General features: G+C 49.9%; 1 protein-coding gene across 1 annotated transcript in view; it reads right to left on the reverse strand.

Annotated features, from left to right (window-relative positions):
- Positions 1-3,971: 3,971 nt before the first annotated feature.
- The window catches only part of LOC311235759 (serine/threonine-protein kinase SBK1-like), a gene marked incomplete at both ends in the record, with an annotated part of 47,125 nt that continues 32,059 nt past the window's right edge, over positions 3,972-19,037 (reverse strand). The window contains 2 exons of the mRNA XM_084323244.1: positions 3,972-4,823; positions 7,644-7,846. Coding sequence (XP_084179370.1) covers positions 3,972-4,823; positions 7,644-7,846 — 1,055 coding nt within the window. The remainder of the gene's footprint in view (positions 4,824-7,643; positions 7,847-19,037) is intronic.

Below are 19,037 nucleotides of genomic sequence, written 5' to 3' on the forward strand. Positions count from 1 at the left end.
AATGTTAAAGAACGCATTTATAAGACGGCTGCCGGTGTAACGGAGGTCTGTGAGTAATATCCACAGTCATCACGATGAACGTGTGTGTTGTGAAGTGACTGTGGCAGTAAGTGGGCTACGGGTTAAACTCACTTCCCCACAACAGCGTTAATAGACACATAGGTACGGTACCCAGGAGTGTGAATTCATCTCTTAGTGCAGCGGTCTATGTTGTCGCGAGACCCGTGTTCGAAACTCCCTCGGGGCATCGACGTTTAACACAACGCAGAAGGAGTACCATACGATCGGTCACACCGGCACTCGGCACAGCAGGCTGTCCGTGGTGGAGGGGGGTGTATTGATAGTGGACAGGACTGGACTTATTGATGACCAGGAAACGCCACTGATTGTATCCTGGATATGGACAAGGAAACTATGAAAGAAGGAAGGGACATTACTTGTGCCAACACTCATTTGTGCCAATTATTTTTTTGTGTGTCTTTCTAATTTTTCTCACATACCCCAATTTAGTCGTGCCAATTCCCTTCCTGGTGGTTGTGCTGCCCTACTGTCGGTCTGAGAAGGGTGTAGACTACCACATACTGCCCTACTGTTGGTCTGGGGAGGGTGTAGACTACCACATGCTGCCCTACTGTCGGTCTGGGGAGGGTGTAGACTACCACATGCTGCCCTACTGTTGGTCTGGGGAGGGTGTAGACTACCACATGCTGCCCTACTGTCGGTCTGGGGAGGGTGTAGACTACCACATGCTGCCCTACTGTTGGTCTGGGGAGGGTGTAGACTACCACATGCTGCCCTACTGTTGGTCTGGGGAAGGTGTAGACTACCACATACTGCCCTACTGTTGGTCTGGGGAGGGTGTAGACTACCACATACTGCCCTACTGTTGGTCTGGGGAGGGTGTAGACTACCACATGCTGCCCTACTGTCGGTCTGGGGAGGGTGTAGACTACCACATGCTGCCCTACTGTCGGTCTGGGGAGGGTGTAAACTACCACTTGTCTCCTCTTTCGGTCTGGGGAGGGTGTACACTGTAGACTACCACATGTCTCCTCTGTTGGTCTGGGGGGGGTGTAGACTACCACATGTCTCCTCTGTTGGTCTGGGGGGGGGAGGGTGTAGTCTACCACATGTCTCCTCTGTTGGTCTGGGGAGGTTGTAGACTACAACATGCCTCCTCTGATACATGTGGAGTCGCCAGCCGCTTCTTTTCACCTGACTGCGAGGAGTTTCACTGGGAGAACGTAACGCATGCAGAGGTTCACGCTATCTCCCCCAGATCCCCTTCCTGCTGAACAGGCGCCTCTACAGACCAGTAGGAGTCGCTGTTTTGCAACTACCAGGACTCATACCCTCACCGGCTTCCCACCCGCGAACACTGACGACTGACCAAGCTGGAGGTACCGCTGGTAGGCGAGTGCTTAGACCTCTACGCTACCCAGTTGCACCTTTTTGTGCAAGAATGTAAAGCTACTGTATCTGTGCAATTAGCATAGTGGTGAATGGACAACAGCAAATAAACTAATGCACAGATTTGGGAAAAACCCATCAGTCAGTTTTCTCTGAAATGTGTTCTTTCATTCAGTAAAGGCATTTCTTCATCAAAGCTCATACGACTAGGGCTGTACCGAATGTCATTTTTATTAATTTTTTTACATTCAAAGCTTCTATTGAAGTTTTCAAATGAAGCTTCGAATGTCTGTCGTCCTATTTTATGACGCAATCATAAAAATAATATAATAATAATCCTCAGAAAAAAATCTCAGTTTGAATAAAGGGATTAATCTGATTACATTTGTATTTTTTTTTATGAAATCAACTTTCTTTAATGAATATAACTCGTCAGTTTCGTCAACATAAATAATCCAATAAGGGCACGACCGGTTGGTACGAAAGTGACGGTGACGTCTTGATGGAGCGCCGAGCGCCAAGCGTACATGCAGATAGGCTACATCATTTATGATAAATGTTTTATAAAAAATACTATAATAGTATAATACTATAATATTAGTGTAGCCTAATGTGTATCTGCAACTGTGAAGAAAAACCCCATTGGTTTAAACAGAATGAATAGACACATTTTTTTTTTATCGAATGTTGATTTAGCATTCGACCGCCAATGTTATGAATGAAGCTTCGAAGCTTCGAACTATTCGGTACAGCCCTACATACGACCTGGACATGTTGGCTTTTTAAGTCTGCTTCTGTGTGCATCTTCCATAGGCTTCAATAGAACCAAAGTCTGGCACTGGTGTTACGACGGAATGACCCCTCCTTCTCTTATAGTTCCCTTGGATATGGAGGTTGCTGGAGAAGAAGAGGCTGTGGTGATCTCAGCTGATCAGCAAAAGGGAGGAATGAGTCTCATACAGTACGGTTCAGACGGACCCCGGGTCGGATTCAGACAGACCTCGGGTCAGATTCAGATCAAAGACGAGAGCAGCTGCTAAACATATATTGTGATCCTATTCTCTACTACATCACGTCTTCATGTTTTCTTCATAACTTTGATATACTGTACACGCTTTGTCATATTCTGTTGCTACATACAGTGCCATCGCCCACGACGACAACTGTCACACCCTGTGACCCCCGGTCCCTATTGTAGAAAATTAGCAGAGCTACAGTTGAACTACCTGACGTTACAGTGTATCGCTGGACATATTAAATATTTACAGTATAAAGTAGATCTATCTATTTCCCCGTTAACATCTTCTCGTCCTTTATAAAGAGCTTGTGCTTTAAGTAATTCAAACTCACGCTGATTGACCACGTGTGGCGCGCCCATACGGCAGGTAGAAAACAAAGAAAGATAAAGCTTCCTGTTCTTCCAGTCCCCTTCCGGAATAGAGCCGGGGAGTGACCTTTGACCCTCAAACGAGTAGTCACCGTGAGCCAAGGAGTGGTCCTGAGATAATTCCACGACAGCGAGGATCCGTCTCAGTCGTCCCGGGCGCCCGTACGGACAGCGTCTCGTACGAACTGCTACATTTTTCATCCCGTTTGCCCAAGTTCCTTTCTTATAGTCTTTCCCCCACGTGGTCAATAACCACTTTTTACCCCACACATCGCACACAGAATCCCTTCAGTGCGAACGTACAGCAATCACATGTACTTGTGTCCGTTTGCCCTGCGGTCACTGGCCTTTGACCGGGGCAGGTGTGTCTCCGACTCCTCCGGGTCTCCCTGACGCTGTGTATTTATTAAGAGAGAAAAGAGCTGAAGACAGAGCGAGAGAGAGAGAGAGACGAAAACGTCGGCTCTCGTCGGAGAACGTGTTCCCCACCGAAGGCGCTTGAAGCGGTTATCGCCGTGTCTAATTCTAGCGCTGAAGAGCTGAAGACAGTCGAGAGCTGAGTGAGAGAGAGGAGAAGGTCGGCTCTCGTTGGAGAACATTGGAGAACGTCAGCTCTCATTGGAGAACGTTGGCTCTCATTGGAGAACGTCAGTTCTCATTGGAGGACATTGGAGAACGTTGGCTCTCATTGGAGAACGTCAGCTCTCATTGGAGGACATTGGAGAACGTTGGCTCTCATTGGAGAACGTCAGCTCTCATTGGAGGACATTGGAGAACGTTGGCTCTCATTGGAGGACATCGGAGAACGTCGGCTCTCATTGGAGAATGTGTTCCCCACCGAAGGCGCTTGAAGCGGTTATCGCTGTGTCTAAATCTAGCGTCGCTACAGTTTGTGAGCAGAAAAAGACAAATTGAAACGTTGTAGAATGTAGTTACTGAGAGAAGCGACATCGGGGGACTCTTAAATGTCGTCTGCCCCCCCAGGTCTTTGGTCACAAAACCACAGAAGCATGCGCTAGCGATGGGTCGTCCAGGGACAGGGGGCGGGGCGTCGAGCAATGACATCTATTCCTGCAGCCCGAGGGATCCGACACTGACCTTCTTAGCATCTCTCTCTCTCTCTCTCTCTGGCGGTCGCTCTCACTGTGACCGCCCCCCCCCCCCCCCCCCCGGCTCACACGCAGATCTCGATGGCGGTAGCCATCACCATCTGGCTCTTGCCCCCCTTGTCTCGGCCCGGGGAGTGGTGCTGCCCGGGCTGCTCCTCCCGGGGGGACAGCGGGTCGGACATGACGCTGCGCTTGAGGGGCGCCGGGCGCAGGCAGGACGTCCCCGGAGGGGTGGAGGGCTCCGGGTGTCTGTGGGAGGCGGAGCGGGCCGAGGAGGAGGAGGAGGAGGAGGAAGAGGACAAGGCGGCGCAGGTCCCGGTGCACACGCCCGAGCTGGACCTCTCGCCCCGCTTGGCGCGGCAGGACGCCCGCCGGCGCAGCTCGCTGACCAGCTCGTACTTGACGAAGCAGAAGACGTCCTTGACGCCGCAGCGCCGCTCGGGGTCGGCGGCCAGCAGCCGCTGGAACATGCGCAGGGCGTCGTCGGTGAAACGCCGCCACTGGGACGGGTAGACGCCGGCGGGGCAGCCCGCCTTCTGCCAGCGCCGGAACTCCTCGTAGAAGGCGTCGGCGGCCAGCGCCGCCTCCCAGGGGAAGTTGCCGGTGAGCATGCAGAAGACCAGGACGCCGAACGCCCACACGTCCAGGCTGGTGGTGACCAGGAAGCCCTCGGCGCGGCTGGCGCGGCACACCTCCGGCGCCGTGTACGGGATGGTGCCGCTCACGCGCTTCACGCGGCAGCCCACGCGCCGGGTCATGCCGAAGTCGGCCAGCTTGACGCGCCGGCACTCGCGGTCGAAGAGGAGCACGTTCTCGGGCTTCACGTCCCGGTGCACCAGGCTCTTGCTGTGCATGAAGTCCAGGGCCAGCCCGAGCTGCTGCATGCAGCGCTTCACCATCTCCTCCGGGAGACCCACCTGGGGGAGGAGGGAGAGGGAGGGGGGGAGGGGGAGGAGGGGGGAGGGGGGAGGATGGGGAGGAAGGAGAGGGGGGGAGGGGGGAGAGGGAGAGGGGGGGGGAGGGGGAGGAGGGAGAGGGGGAGGAGGAGGGGGGAGGGAGAGGGGAGGCGGGGGGAGGATGGGGAGGAAGGAGAGGGGGGGAGGAGAGGAGGGGGATGTGGAAGAGGGGGGTGGAAAAAGGGGGATAGGGAAGAGGGGGGATGGGAAGAAGGGGGATGTGGAAGAAGGGGGATGGGGAAGAGGGGGGATGTGGAAGAGGGGAGATGGGGAAGAGGGGGGATGGGGAAGAGGGGGGATGGGGAAGAGGGGGGATGTGGAAGAGGGGGGATGGGGAAGAGGGGGGATGGGGAAGAGGGGGGATGTGGAAGAGGGGAGATGGGGAAGAGGGGGGATGGGGAAGAGGGGGGATGTGGAAGAGGGGGGATGGGGAAGAGGGGGGATGTGGAAGAAGGGGGGATGTGGAAGAAGGGGGATGTGGAAGAAGGGGGATGTGGAAGAAGGGGGGTGGGGAAGAGGGGGGATGTGGAAGAAGGGGGATGGGGAAGAGGGGGGTTGTGGAAGAAGGGGGATGGGGAAGAGGGGGGATGTGGAAGAGGGGGGATGTGGAAGAAGAGGGATGGGGAAGAGGGGGGGTGGGAGAAAAGGAGGAAGACGGAGAGAAATTAGATAAAAATTTGATTAAAATGTATTGCCATCACATTGTCAGCACAAGTACAGTACAACGAAAAGAAGTTTGGCATCCAACCAGCGATAGCCGTGAGGATCGTGCAGGGTCGAGAAAAGAGGGCGGGGCTTGAGGCCGCTCAATTCTAAGTTTCCTCGCGCTCATTTGTAACAAGCCTGCGGAAGAAGCGTTTAAGGCGAGCAGGGCCATCACCGCCGCTGAGAAGCAGAGAAAGAGAGAGCTCTCCTCATGTGCGGCGAGGACCTCGAGGACTCAGGCGAGGTGCCGGTCCCAGGAGAGCTCTCCTCATGCGCGGCGAGGACATCGAGGACTCAGCCGAGGTGCTGGTCCCAGGAGAGCTCTCCTCGTGTGCGGCGAGGACCTCGAGGACTGAGGCGAGGTGCCGGTCCCAGGAGAGCTCTCCTCGTGTGCGGCGAGGACATCGAGGACTCAGGCGAGGTGCTGGTCCCAGGAGAGCTCTCCTCGTGCGCGGCGAGGACATCGAGGACTCAGGCGAGGTGCCGGTCCTAGGAGAGCTCGTTGAAGCTGCAGCTCTCTCAACACAGAGATTGGTGGAGGTGTGTTTTCGAATATTCAAATAGTCATTGAATTATAAAAAGAAAATCTAATAGTTTGTTTTGTCTCAACAAATATATTTTTCCATAGTAATGACTCTGTAATATGAAGTGCTTATTCTTATTTTTTTATATTTTGGTGTTTTTTTATTATAATTTATTTTGTATGCATATGTTTGTTACGTCTGTATTGTCTACTGTAATGTCTAAAAAATAGTAGTGTATTGAGAGGGGACCCTATTAACTGTTACACTGCTGAACGGCATGCTGGCTAGGTAGCGTAACAGTCTGTTAACAGCTGGGAGAACAGAGACGAAAGATGACGAAAGAGAGACCGGAGATGTTACACGGTAGCAAAGTTTTGTACGTTTGCCGTGTTGTTTCACTAACCGCACACATTTCAGACATCAGTGATGTTACGTTCAGAATGAATGCCTTTGTCCCCAGAAATACACTAGCCTGGTCCGTTAGCGTTAGCTATTAGCAGTGACAGCAGCCAGCTAGATCGCTTGTTGGACTATCTCACTTTCCCTTTTAAGTAAAAAACAAAACCATACGTTAACTCATTCAGCGCCAGCGTGTATCCCCATCCCTGCTGTCAATGGGCCACGCTTTAAAAGGCAGGCATTTTCACGTTGCGTCACGATGTTTGCAGAGCTATATATATTCTATATTATAGCTATGGAGACAATACTATGGCTCATTTGACAGTCACTATCTCTCGTCCAACATGTAAAAAATAGTAAATTTTCTCATGTATACGTTTGCGTGTTATCCCGTGGTGAATAGTTTCAGAGTGATCCGGGCTAATTCCTGGAAGCTGAGTTATGGAGCGCTATGTGCATTTTGCGAAGGTCGTTCGCGTTGCTCGCCTGAACACGATACTATTTCCAAATCAAAGGTATATAATAGGTATTATGTTTCATCATGAAGGCATCAAAGGGGGGGGGTCGTTTTGTGATGCTCTGATCGTCAGCAACGGCATATGTTTCGGAGTACGTGATATATGATCGTTGCAATTGATGTGAAATCATTGTGGGATCAAAGTAGGATTGATGTCATATAGTCCTTACCTTTGCTAGGAGGTATTCCAAAATGAATATTCCAATTGTCTGTTCGTGATTTCCAGTATTGATGTCCATCGGGTCCCTGACATGAAATGGGACAAACTATGCATCAAGTGTGCTGGACGCGTTCCAAGTGGCTCGAATTAAACCTTTCACTTGCCCGGGTACCATTTCTCCGCCCCGGACCATATAAAATGTAACACACAGTGTCAAATAAGGTTTCAAAGGGTAGGCGATACTGCCACCTAGCAGGATTCGGCCGGCATTGCAACCTCAAAGTCTCAGAATGAGTCCCAATGATACACCTAGGTCCGCGGGACTGTATAGAATATTAAAATCGAATAAAAGAACAAATATATCGGGTATACTATACTCGCGTTTTGGCGCTCAACGCATGGCGAGATAACCCGACTATAGTCGTGATTGGCGCTGAAAGTGTTAACGTGTGTGTGTGGGGGGGGGGGGGTGTTACCTGGGGCGGAATGATGTCAAACAGGTCCCCGGCGGGGGCGTACTCCTGTCCGAACACGTAGCTGTCCTCGGTCTCAAAGAGGACGTCCAGGACCTTGATGATGAACGGGCTGCAGCCCAGCGAGCCGGTCAGACTGAACTCCCGCAGGAAGCTCTTCAGCTTCGTCTTGCTCTTGGTGACGAACTTCAGCGCCATCTTGGTGCCTGGAATGGAACCAAATACACATACATTTTAACGTCAGCGCCATCTTGGTGCCGGTAATGGAACCAAATACACATACATTTTAACGTTAGCGCCATCTTGGTGCCGGTAATGGAACCAAATACATATATACATTTTAACGTCAGCGCCATCTTGGTGCCTGTAATGGAACCAAATACACATACATTTTAACGTCAGCGCCATCTTGGTGCCTGTAATGGAACCAAATACACATACATTTTAACGTCAGCGCCATCTTGGTGCCTGTAATGGAACCAAATACACATACATTTTAATGTCAGCGCCATCTTGGTGCCTGTAATGGAACCAAATACACATACATTTTAACTTCAGCGCCATCTTGGTGCCTGTAATGACACCAAATACACATACATTTTAACGTCAGCGTCATCTTGGTGCCTGTAATGGAACCAAATACACATACATTTTAACTTCAGCGTCATCTTGGTGCCTGTAATGGAACCAAATACACATACATTTTAACGTCAGCGCCATCTTGGTGCCTGTAATGGAACCAAATACACATACATTTTAACTTCAGCGCCATCTTGGTGCCTGTAATGACACCAAATACACATACATTTTAACATCAGCGTCATCTTGGTGCCTGTAATGAAACCAAATACACATACATTTTAGCGTCAGCGCCATCTTGGTGCCTGTAATGGAACCAAATACACATACATTTTAACTTCAGCGTCATCTTGGTGCCTGTAATGGAACCAAATACACATACATTTCTTTTTTTTTAAGATTTATTTTTTTGCATTTATTGCTTTTCATGGTCAGACATGACCGACAGAGGAGGAGAGGATGAACGGGAGAGGAGGCGGGGAAGACATGCGACAAATGTCACCGGGAGCGGGAGGCGAACCGGGGACGGCCGCGTAGGTGTGCGAGGCACTATGCAGTGCGCCACGAGGGCACCCATATACCCAGGAAAAGACGACGAGGAAAGAGGGCTGGGATCCGAAACAGGCTGAGATCCAGACGCCACCGTACACCACTTCCCAGTATATTGCTAGCCAATGTACAATCAATAGACAATAAACTGGATGACATCCGAGCAAGGATTCAATATCAAAGAGACGTTAGGGACTGCAATGTCCTTTGCTTCACCGAAACATGGCTGACGCCGGAGGTTCCAGATCACGCGATTCAACCAGCGGATCACTTCTTTATCCATAGAAAGGATCGGTCATCATCAGAGTCCGGTAAACAACGTGGAGGAGGTATTGCCTTCATGTTTAACAAAAATTGGAGTGATCCAACGAACGTGAAGGAATTATCCAACCACTGCTCCCCAGAACTGGAATATATAACCATCAAGTGTCGTCCTTTCTTCCTCCCGAGGGAGTTAACGGCGATCGTCCTGATCGGAGTGTATATTCCACCGCAAGCCAGCAACAACAAGGTTGCGCTCTCCAGACTACACGACGAGGTAAATAGAATACAAGTGGCTAACGTTAACGCCGCCATTTTAGTACTGGGAGATTTCAATAGCGCCAATCTGAGAAAGGTATTGCCCGACTTCTATCAGCATGTGACTTGCAACACCAGAGGCGGTAACATCCTAGATCACTGTTACACGCAATTTAAAGGTGGCTACAAGGCTCATTCTGATAGTGGCTTCGGTAAGTCAGATCACGCATCAATTTTTCTTTCACCAAAGTATAGACAGAGAATTAAAAGTACTCCCGTAGTCTCGCGAGAGGTGCAGAAATGGGATGTGACGTCAGAGGATACGATCCGGTCAGTGTTTCACAACACAGACTGGAATGTGTTCCGCGACACAGATAACATTAATGCCTACACGGAGACAGTGCTGGACTATGTTTGTACTAGGGTGAAAGAAACAATCCCCACTACCAAAATGAAAGTTTACCCAAATCAAAAACCCTGGGTAGACAAATCCGTCCGTGAAGCTCTGAGAGAGCGCACCAAAGCATACAACGACGGCCTAGAGGCAGGCAACATGAATGACCACAAGGTGGCGCGATACAACGTAAGGAGGACTGTGTCAGAGGCCAAACGACGCTACAGGGATAAAATTGAACTCCAGTTTGAACAAGCTGACTCTAGAGCTATGTGGCAGGGGCTCAAAACGATGACAGACTACAAAGGCGCCTCCCTCAAACTGAACAGTGACATCTCCTTAGCAAATGACCTCAATACCTTCTATGCGAGGTTTGATGCTGGTAATAACAACACCAGCTCACAAGCCTCGGCAATGGGGGGGGGGGGGGTCGGCTGCTGATGGAGGCGCAGTGTTCAGGGTAACAGAGCATGAGGTGAGGCGGACCTTTAAAAAAGTGAATATCAGGAAGGCAGCAGGTCCAGACGGCATCCCCGGCCGCGTCCTAAAAGTCTGTGCCGACCAACTGGCCCCAGTATTCACTGACATATTTAACCTGTCCTTAGAACAGGCTGTCATCCCCACCTGCCTGAAGAAGTCCACTATTATCCCTGTACCCAAAAAATCCAAGCCTGCTTGCCTCAACGACTACCGCCCTGTAGCTCTCACCTCCATAGCCATGAAGTGCTTCGAGAAGCTAGTAAAGGGCTACATCTGCTCCTCCCTCCCCATCAACATGGACCCCCTGCAATTTGCATACCGCCCCAACAGGTCCACGGAGGACGCCATATCCCATGTGCTGCACACAGCAGCATCACACCTGGACAAGAGGCAGGGGAACTATGTGAGAATGCTATTCATCGACTACAGCTCGGCATTCAATACCATAGTCCCCTCCATACTCATAGCCAAGCTCAGGGACCTGGGCTTGGGCTATGACCTCTGCCAGTGGGTCTTGGACTTCCTGACTGGCAGACCCCAGGTGGTGAGAGCAGGCAACTGCACCTCCTCATCCATCACCCTCAACATAGGGGCCCCCCAGGGCTGTGTTCTGAGTCCCCTCCTCTACTCCCTGTACACACACGACTGTGTGGCTCAGCGGAGTAGCAATACAATCGTCAAATTTGCTGACGACACAGTGGTGGTGGGCCTGATCTCTGCCAACGACGAGAGGGCCTACCTGGAAGAGGTCAAGGTCCTGGCGGGATGGTGCCAGGAAAACAGCCTCTCCCTGAACGTCAGCAAAACAAAGGAGATGATTGTGGACTTCAGGAGGTCGGGGGTCAAGGACTACAGCCCCCTCAGCATCGACGGGGCACCGGTTGAGAGAGTCAACAGCTTCAAGTACCTCGGAGCCTACATATCCGAGGACTTGACATGGACCACACACATTAACAGTGTGGTGAAGAAGGCACGACAACGCCTCTACTTCCTCAGGCGCCTAAGGAAGTTCCAAGTCAGCCAGAAGATCCTTAAGAACTTCTACTCATGTACAATAGAGAGCATCTTGACCGGCAACATCACCTCCTGGTTTGGGAATAGCACTGCAAAAGACCAAAGCAGACTACAAAGAGTGACACGTTCAGCCGAACGCACAATTGGAGGGGGGCTCCCCACCCTCCAGAACATTTACTACAAGCGTTGCAAGGGCAAGGCTAAGAGAATCATTAAAGACTCCAGTCACCCGAACAACTGCCTCTTCGAACTGCTGCGGTCAGGCAAGCGATACAGGAGTCTCAAGGCGAGCACAGAACGACTCAGAAGTAGCTTCTATCCCCAGGCCATCAGGCTGCTAAACGAACAATGAATGAACACTACACAACAACAACCACCAAACGCACATAGCACACACATCCACACGCACACACTCACTTTAAACAAACACACTGTAGCACCCACTCCACACACTTTATAGCACACACCCACTTTAAACAAACACACTGTAGCACCCACTCCCCACACTTTATATTTATGGATGAAGGATTGCACTACAACTCGTACACCTTACTGTAAATTGTACCTAAAATTGTACCTCATCCCATTTCTGCTTTGCACTAGATAGTACTGTACATTAGTACACTGCATAGTATTGTGTATTGTATATTATATGGTAACTCAGAACATTGTACATATGTCTATACCGAACACTGTGACCTCATTTTCTTCTTCTAAATTCATGCTATATTATGTTATTATGTTATTTGATACTATCTTGTCTAGCACAGTCTCTGGAGCGTAACAGTAAGAAGCATTTTGTATGAAAGTATTCTGTACTTCTGTATGACAACTATTAAAGAACTTGAACATACATTTTAACGTCAGCGCCATCTTGGTGCCGGTAATGGAACCAAATACATATACAGTACATTTTACTATAATTTTATTCTATATCTTATTCTATCTATTTTATGCTTATGTGTATTTTCATATGATATTTAATTTGTATGATTATTGTCCTGTATATGAGAGATATTTTATTTCACTGCTTTTATTCTGTCTATTTCTATTTATTTTATTTTATTTTTAACCTTCTGTAGTGTGGTAGTGAATGGGTTCTTTGTCATGTGGCAGTGAAAGGGTTAACTTTGTGCATTGCCCTTTAGTAGTGTGGTAGTGAAAGGGTTAATGTACAGTACATGCTATCATACAGACAATAATGTAACCAAATAGACATGTAAACAATAAACACGTGAGCGCTCGCACACACACACACACACACACACACACACACACACACACACACACACACACACACACACACACACACACAACACACACACACACACACACACACACACACACACACACACACACACACACACACACACACGTTAACCCTTTCAGGTGTGAGTTTTTGGGGGGAATCTTTCCTAAAAAGTTTATACTGATATCATTCAAATGTTCTCAAAATCCGAATGATCAATTATAACGAATAATCAACCTAATAACGAATTCCTTCTACTGCCCTCCACGACTATATGAGCAGGCCAGCCTATCGGAGGAATAACACTGACAATTTATTATATCACCCCCAAGCAAAAATATTTAAAATAAAAAATGCTGAATATTTAACATTTGACTGAGAGGAGTTAAATGTAATTAGGAAGGGAAGCGGGTATCTGATATTATGAGAGGGAGGGGAGATTCCTGCTAGGAACACACACACACACACACACACACACACACACACACACACACACACACACACACACACACACACACACACACACACACACACGTAACCGGTCTCGTATTGCTCTGCGTTGTGTTTCAAATTCCGATTCAACCCCTGTTAAGGGATTGCCCTGAGTGGGAGTTGAACCCCGGTCTCCCGCACCGGGGCCGACATCACAAACCGCTGCGCCAAGAAAGGAAATCCCCTCTAAGGCTAGCGCTCAGTTTGGATGCCTCTGGGGAGTGAGTTTACTTGCAGTACCGCTTAACATCCACAGCCACCGAACTACTTGTACCACGTGACTGTGGATAGACTGCGGTACCTCCGTTACACACACACACACACACACACACACACACACACACACACACACACACACACACACACACACACACACACACACACCCCAGTGGTGGGAAGTAACTACAGTAAGTATCTTTACTCAAGTACTGTACTTTAGGGTACTTTTACCCCACTACATTTCAACAGAAATATTGTCATTTTTACTCCACTACATTTATCTGAACCCATCAGTTACTAGTTACTTTGAAGAAAAATATTTTGAATAGAAAACATGGCAAACATATATGAAGATTATATACTTTCACATTTTAAGCAACTTCTAGAGGATGTAATCAGAGCGGCATAACTGGACCACATACCTCTCACAACCTTTAATCAGAGCATCATCATAATTGGATTGCATACCTCTTTAACACAACCTTTAATCAGAGCAGCATAATTGGACCACATACCACTTTAACATAACCAGGGCTGACCTCGATTAGTCGAATAGTCGATCGAAAGGAGCCGTAGTCGACTGCCAACCTCTTAGTCAGATGCAATTTTTATTTATTTTTTATAATTTCCTCCAAAACGAGGAGAGCTCTCCTGGGACCGTCACCTCGCCTGAGTCCTCGATGTCCTCACAGCTCTCCTGGGACCGGCACCTCGCCTGAGTCCTCGAGGTCCTCGCCGCACACGAGGATAGCTCTCCTGGGACATTTGACGCGCTTCAATGCAATCGGGAGAACCGCTCGACTCGCCCGACCCAGAAAACTGCACCGGAGACATTTGAGTGTAACACAGGGTCTGGAACAGGGTTTACTGCACTCTCGATACTGCCACCTGGGAGGATCTGGCCGGTACTGCACCCTTGGGGTCGCCGCAGTATGCCTTCTAACAGCAACATAGGTGTCCCTGACATTGAATAGAATATTAAAATCGAAAAAAAGGAAAAACGATCAAATAATGTATATATACGTGGTTGGCGTTCAAAGGATGGCGCCCAATAACGTATAAACGTTGTTGACGGAGAATGAGTTGAGCACCCCGCATACCCCAAATGGAATGACCCCCCCCCCCATTTGCACCATAAATTGGTGCAGAAAAGGCACACATTGGTGCAGAAAGGTACACCAGAATGCAGGAAATGCTCGAAATGCCCCCCAATGCTGAAACCAAACCTACCCCTTGTGTTGTGAAGGATCAGATTAAACCGAATATATATATTTATTTATGGATATATATTTAATAGTATTTGTATATCGTTTGATATCCCTTGTATATTCCTTGTACTAACAGCCCATAATAGTTTCATTCTCTCATTGGACAAGAACTTGGCGCCAGCAGCCAAGCCCCTTGGTTCAAGTTCAATCGTGCCGACGAACATGTCGTTACTAGCCCCGGTTCCGCGTAGGAATACGTCTGCCGAAATACGAATGGTACTATTTGTTCACAGCGCATATATATATATGGCGCAAGTAAAGTAGAACTTCCCTTAGCCCTTAGTTCTTTACCCTCCAACCTAGTGGCAAGACGTTAAGCCTCACCCACGATACACGTGTGGTGCAGTATGGTCAACTTGGCCTCAGAATGGCATTGAGACATCGTGTGGATTAATAGTTGAATTGTCATAGTTTGGCACTATACCGTCGAGTGGGACGTATTTCTATTAAGTTAATAATAGTCTATTATGTATGGTGCATCGTTCGGTTAGAGTTATAAAGTGAGCAGTACCCCCATCGTTTTCCTCGCGTTATCTAGAGTCTTAACCAGGCTGGGCAGACCACGTGTGGTGCTTTCATCCGAGGAGTTCTGGGCAAGGACGAGTGGACCTGCACATTGGATTACCTTACCCGGACGACGCCGAGCCCTACACGGCTTGGATTATCTACTTGCTTTGGGTGCTTTGATTATGCCATGGATAACAGCCAACACTGGTAAGTGTTGGAACTACCCCCGAGAGGAGTCCAGGTGAGACGGCGCTCTAACCCGAGTGAGGTCGCCTCACGTCTCTTCGTTGTGGACCGGCAGCTACCGTCTACAAGAGGGCCCAACTGTATTCATCTGTGGACCAAGGTTCTGTGGGCACCGTGTTCAGCACTCTGAATTCTCCCAAGAAATCGTTGGCCAGATGGGATATCGCCAGCGGCTCTCCTAACCCCCCCCCCCTACTGACTTACAACCAGCGGGACCCCCTTTAGTGTATCCAGCTATAATCATTAAGTACCATCGCTATAGTTCCCTAAAGAACCAGGTTGTATACTTGCTTCCTGCGTAACCAGAGATTGGACATTCAATGTTGATTTGCCTACGAATACTCATTTGCCTTACAAGTGCATTCAAATCATAAATGTCATTACGTGAACGTTGTATATACCCTTTGCTATATATTAAAGATTCGACGGATACATTTGTGTGGACTTGGTTTCATCAGGTGGGAAAGTGTTCATCATATCTATATCATGTACTGTGTGGCCAGTAGTTAAAGTACATAAAGCGGTAGTGGTTTAATGATACCATACTTATCAATACAGTCAGGGAATTGTACCCCTCAGTTAGAATTGGTCCTTCGAGCCGGATGGTAACTAGTGTAATATTAATATAGTGTTATTAATATTGAAATGGCCTATGATGAACACTCCACGAAACGGTCCTCCTAACGTAGAACGCCCGCGGCGCAGACGACAGCCACCTCCGTACTTAGAGGATTACGCTGTCAGTCAACTACCTAGCCTTCTACAAACGGTAAACGCGGTAAAAGTAGAAAGTAAAATTATGTCTGACCTTAACGACCAGGTTACCCCGACCACAGAGGCCCTAGTGGGTTCTAATGTAACTGACCAAGCTCACGGTGGGGACCAGGAGGGAGCTGACATGCCTTTACCCCCCGCCAATACCGAAGAAGTAGTCCCCGACCAGCCCCGGGAGGAAGACAACCCTACAGAGAGAGAACTCTGCACGGAAGAAGAGGAGGAGAGCGCCGAGGAAATAGAGCTCCAGGACTCCCCAACGAGTACCGCCAGGAGCGGCTCACCTCTACAACCGTCTTCCCCCAGCGAAGCGGAGAGGATGCTATCAGAGGCGTTCCTCGTCAGCCTGACAGCCTCTACCGAACGCGATCGACTCCAGGGTGAACGCGATCGACTTCAGGGTGAACGCGATCGACTCCAGACACAGCAACGGAGCGAAGAAGAGCGCATACGCCTGGAGATGAGACGCCTTCAGACGGAAGAGAATATGGCAAGAGACCGAGCAGACACCCAGCGTGCCGCTGCCGGTGCCCAAAGAGAAGCAGAGCGCGACCTCGCTCTCATCCAGCGCGAAACCGAGCGCGACAGACTACAAGCCGAGCGCGACAAGCTACAAGCGCAACTAATGGAGCAGCTGATCCTCAAGGCAACACCCTCTCCCTCCGCCAGGGGTTCAAGGAACTCGTCGAGACAACAGTCAAGGGCAGCGTCTCCTAACCGAGCAAGCGACCCTGAACTTGACCAACAGACCAAGCCTATACCCCCCGCAGACCCCCTTCCCCGACCGGTCCAAGCGAGACCCAGCTACAAGGAAGGAGCAGCATACACTGCGGAGAAGCTAAATAAACGACTACAGGATCTAGAGGACCTGATAGAAGAAGAAGAGGGAGAGGAGGAGAACCAAGCCCGACGACAGCACAGTACTCCACCGGACCAGGAGGTCCAGTACAGCCCAGGCTATACCCCCGCGGCGCTGCGCTACAGACCCCCGACTCTATTCACGGGTGAGCACGACGCACGACCAGCCCCGAGGAATAGCACCTGGACCAGCGGGCCATGGTACCCTGCCGGTACCAGCCCACAGAGAGGCGCAAGAGGAGACTCGCCTAGGAGGCCTCTCCCCCAACGCTCGCCGATGTATCAGCCATCCACGGCGTCATACATTGCCACACCGACCATCCCAGACTTCACCCATGAGAATCGGGCACAGTACACGGAGCTCCGAATGTGCTTAGAGACAATGATGGTGGATGTCGTTGATGAACGTCACAAGTATGCAATATTACTGAAGCACCTGAAAGTACCCCGAGCGCACAATATAGCGCTAGCCTATGCCACCTCTACGACCCCATACACCGCGGCTCTAGCAGCGCTGGACCAGAGATATGGACGTATATGGGATTACGTAATCCAAGAGATAAGGCATATTGACCGCCTACCCCCAGCAACAGACAATCGCTCATTAGACGACCTGTCTATAAAAGTGCAGTCCCTGGTAGGGATGCTGGGAGCGCAACGAGAAAAGGGTATGCACGAGCTATACGCCAACTCTAACGTCGAGAGGATTTTAGAGAAGCTGCCACCCGCCAGACAAGAGCGCTTTAGGCGGCAGAGAGACTACCGTGATCCTAACGGTCCCGAACCATCCCTCCTCGATCTAGCCGACTTCCTGGCGAGAGAAGTCAGCAGCTTACGACTGGATACGTTCGTGCGGAGCACACCAAGCTCCAGAGAGGGACCCAGGAGAATAAACGATGGAAGAAGATCGGTGACTGTCATGCACCAATCAGAATCAGTACCGAGCAGTAAGAACCACAGTACCCCCTCGAGAAAAGAGAAGTGGAAGATGGTGTGCCCGTACTGCGAGAAGGAACACTGGCTGTCACAATGTGACCTGTTCACAAAGATGAATGCAGAAGAAGTGAGTCAATGGATAAAGTCCAACAGGCGCTGTTACCGATGTGCGCGCAGTCACATGGCAGCCGAGTGCCGCCTAAAGAAGAGGTGCAGTCGGTGTGACGGAGCCCACCTAGATGTCCTACACGACAGTAACAGAAGAAAGCCTGCACCTGCACCATCGAGCAGCACCAAGGCAAGTGTCATGTACATTGACCCCGCCAGCAGCAGCGGCGCCCAAGTGCTCTTAAAGGTAGTCCGTGTAACATTGAGCTACCAAGATAAAGTCATGGACACTTACGCCGTCCTTGATGACGGGTCAGAGAAGACCCTTCTGCTCGCGTCCGCTGCGGCCCAGCTGGGACTGCGGGGGAGCGAGAACCAAATGACGATTCGGACAATAAGAAGAGATTTAAAGACGATAAAAGGCGAGAATGTCTCCTTCACTATCGCAGCAAGCGGGCAGCCAGAGCGACGGTATAGGATTACAAATGCTTTCACCAGCCAAGAAATAGGACTATCACAGTACACCTACCCCATCGCCAAGCTGATGGATAAATATGTGCACCTGCGTCAACTACCTATCCCGCTCATAGACGGCGCCACCCCGACCCTGCTGATAGGCTCCGACCATGCAGACCTCATAGTCCCGATAGACCGGGTCCATACAGGACCCAGAGGCTGTCCTGCAGCAGTCGAGACCCGCCTAGGATGGACACTACAAGGCCCCCTCGCTAAATCTCTCAACCGAACAGCAGCCACTAGCTGCCTCCACTCCAGAGTGACAGAAGAAGACACCACTCTCCTGCAGCATGTCGAGAGGCTATGGACACTAGAGACAATGCCCTTTAAGAACGAAAAGAAAGACATTCGTTCTAAAGAAGACATTTACGCCATAAACCTCCTCGAGCAAGGGACAAAGAGAGTCACAGTCGGCGGAGTGATGAGATACGCAACTCCACTCCTGAGGCGAGAGGGAATGCCCACCTTTCACGCCACGAAAGAAGCTACGGAGCGGTATCTATTGAACACAGAGCGGCGCCTAGCCAAAGACCCCGCTCAAGAGAGTGTGTACCGCGCTGAGATTGAGAAGCTAATCACAGCGAGACACGTAATGAAGATTGACATTAAAGAGGCCGATCAGACGACCGAATCATGGTACGTGCCGCACCACAAGGTCCACCACAACGGCAAGGATCGCATTGTGTTTA

This window comes from Notolepis coatsorum (genome assembly GCF_963971535.1).
Source record: "Notolepis coatsorum genome assembly, chromosome: 10".
NCBI classification, from domain to species: Eukaryota; Metazoa; Chordata; class Actinopteri; order Aulopiformes; family Paralepididae; genus Notolepis; species Notolepis coatsorum.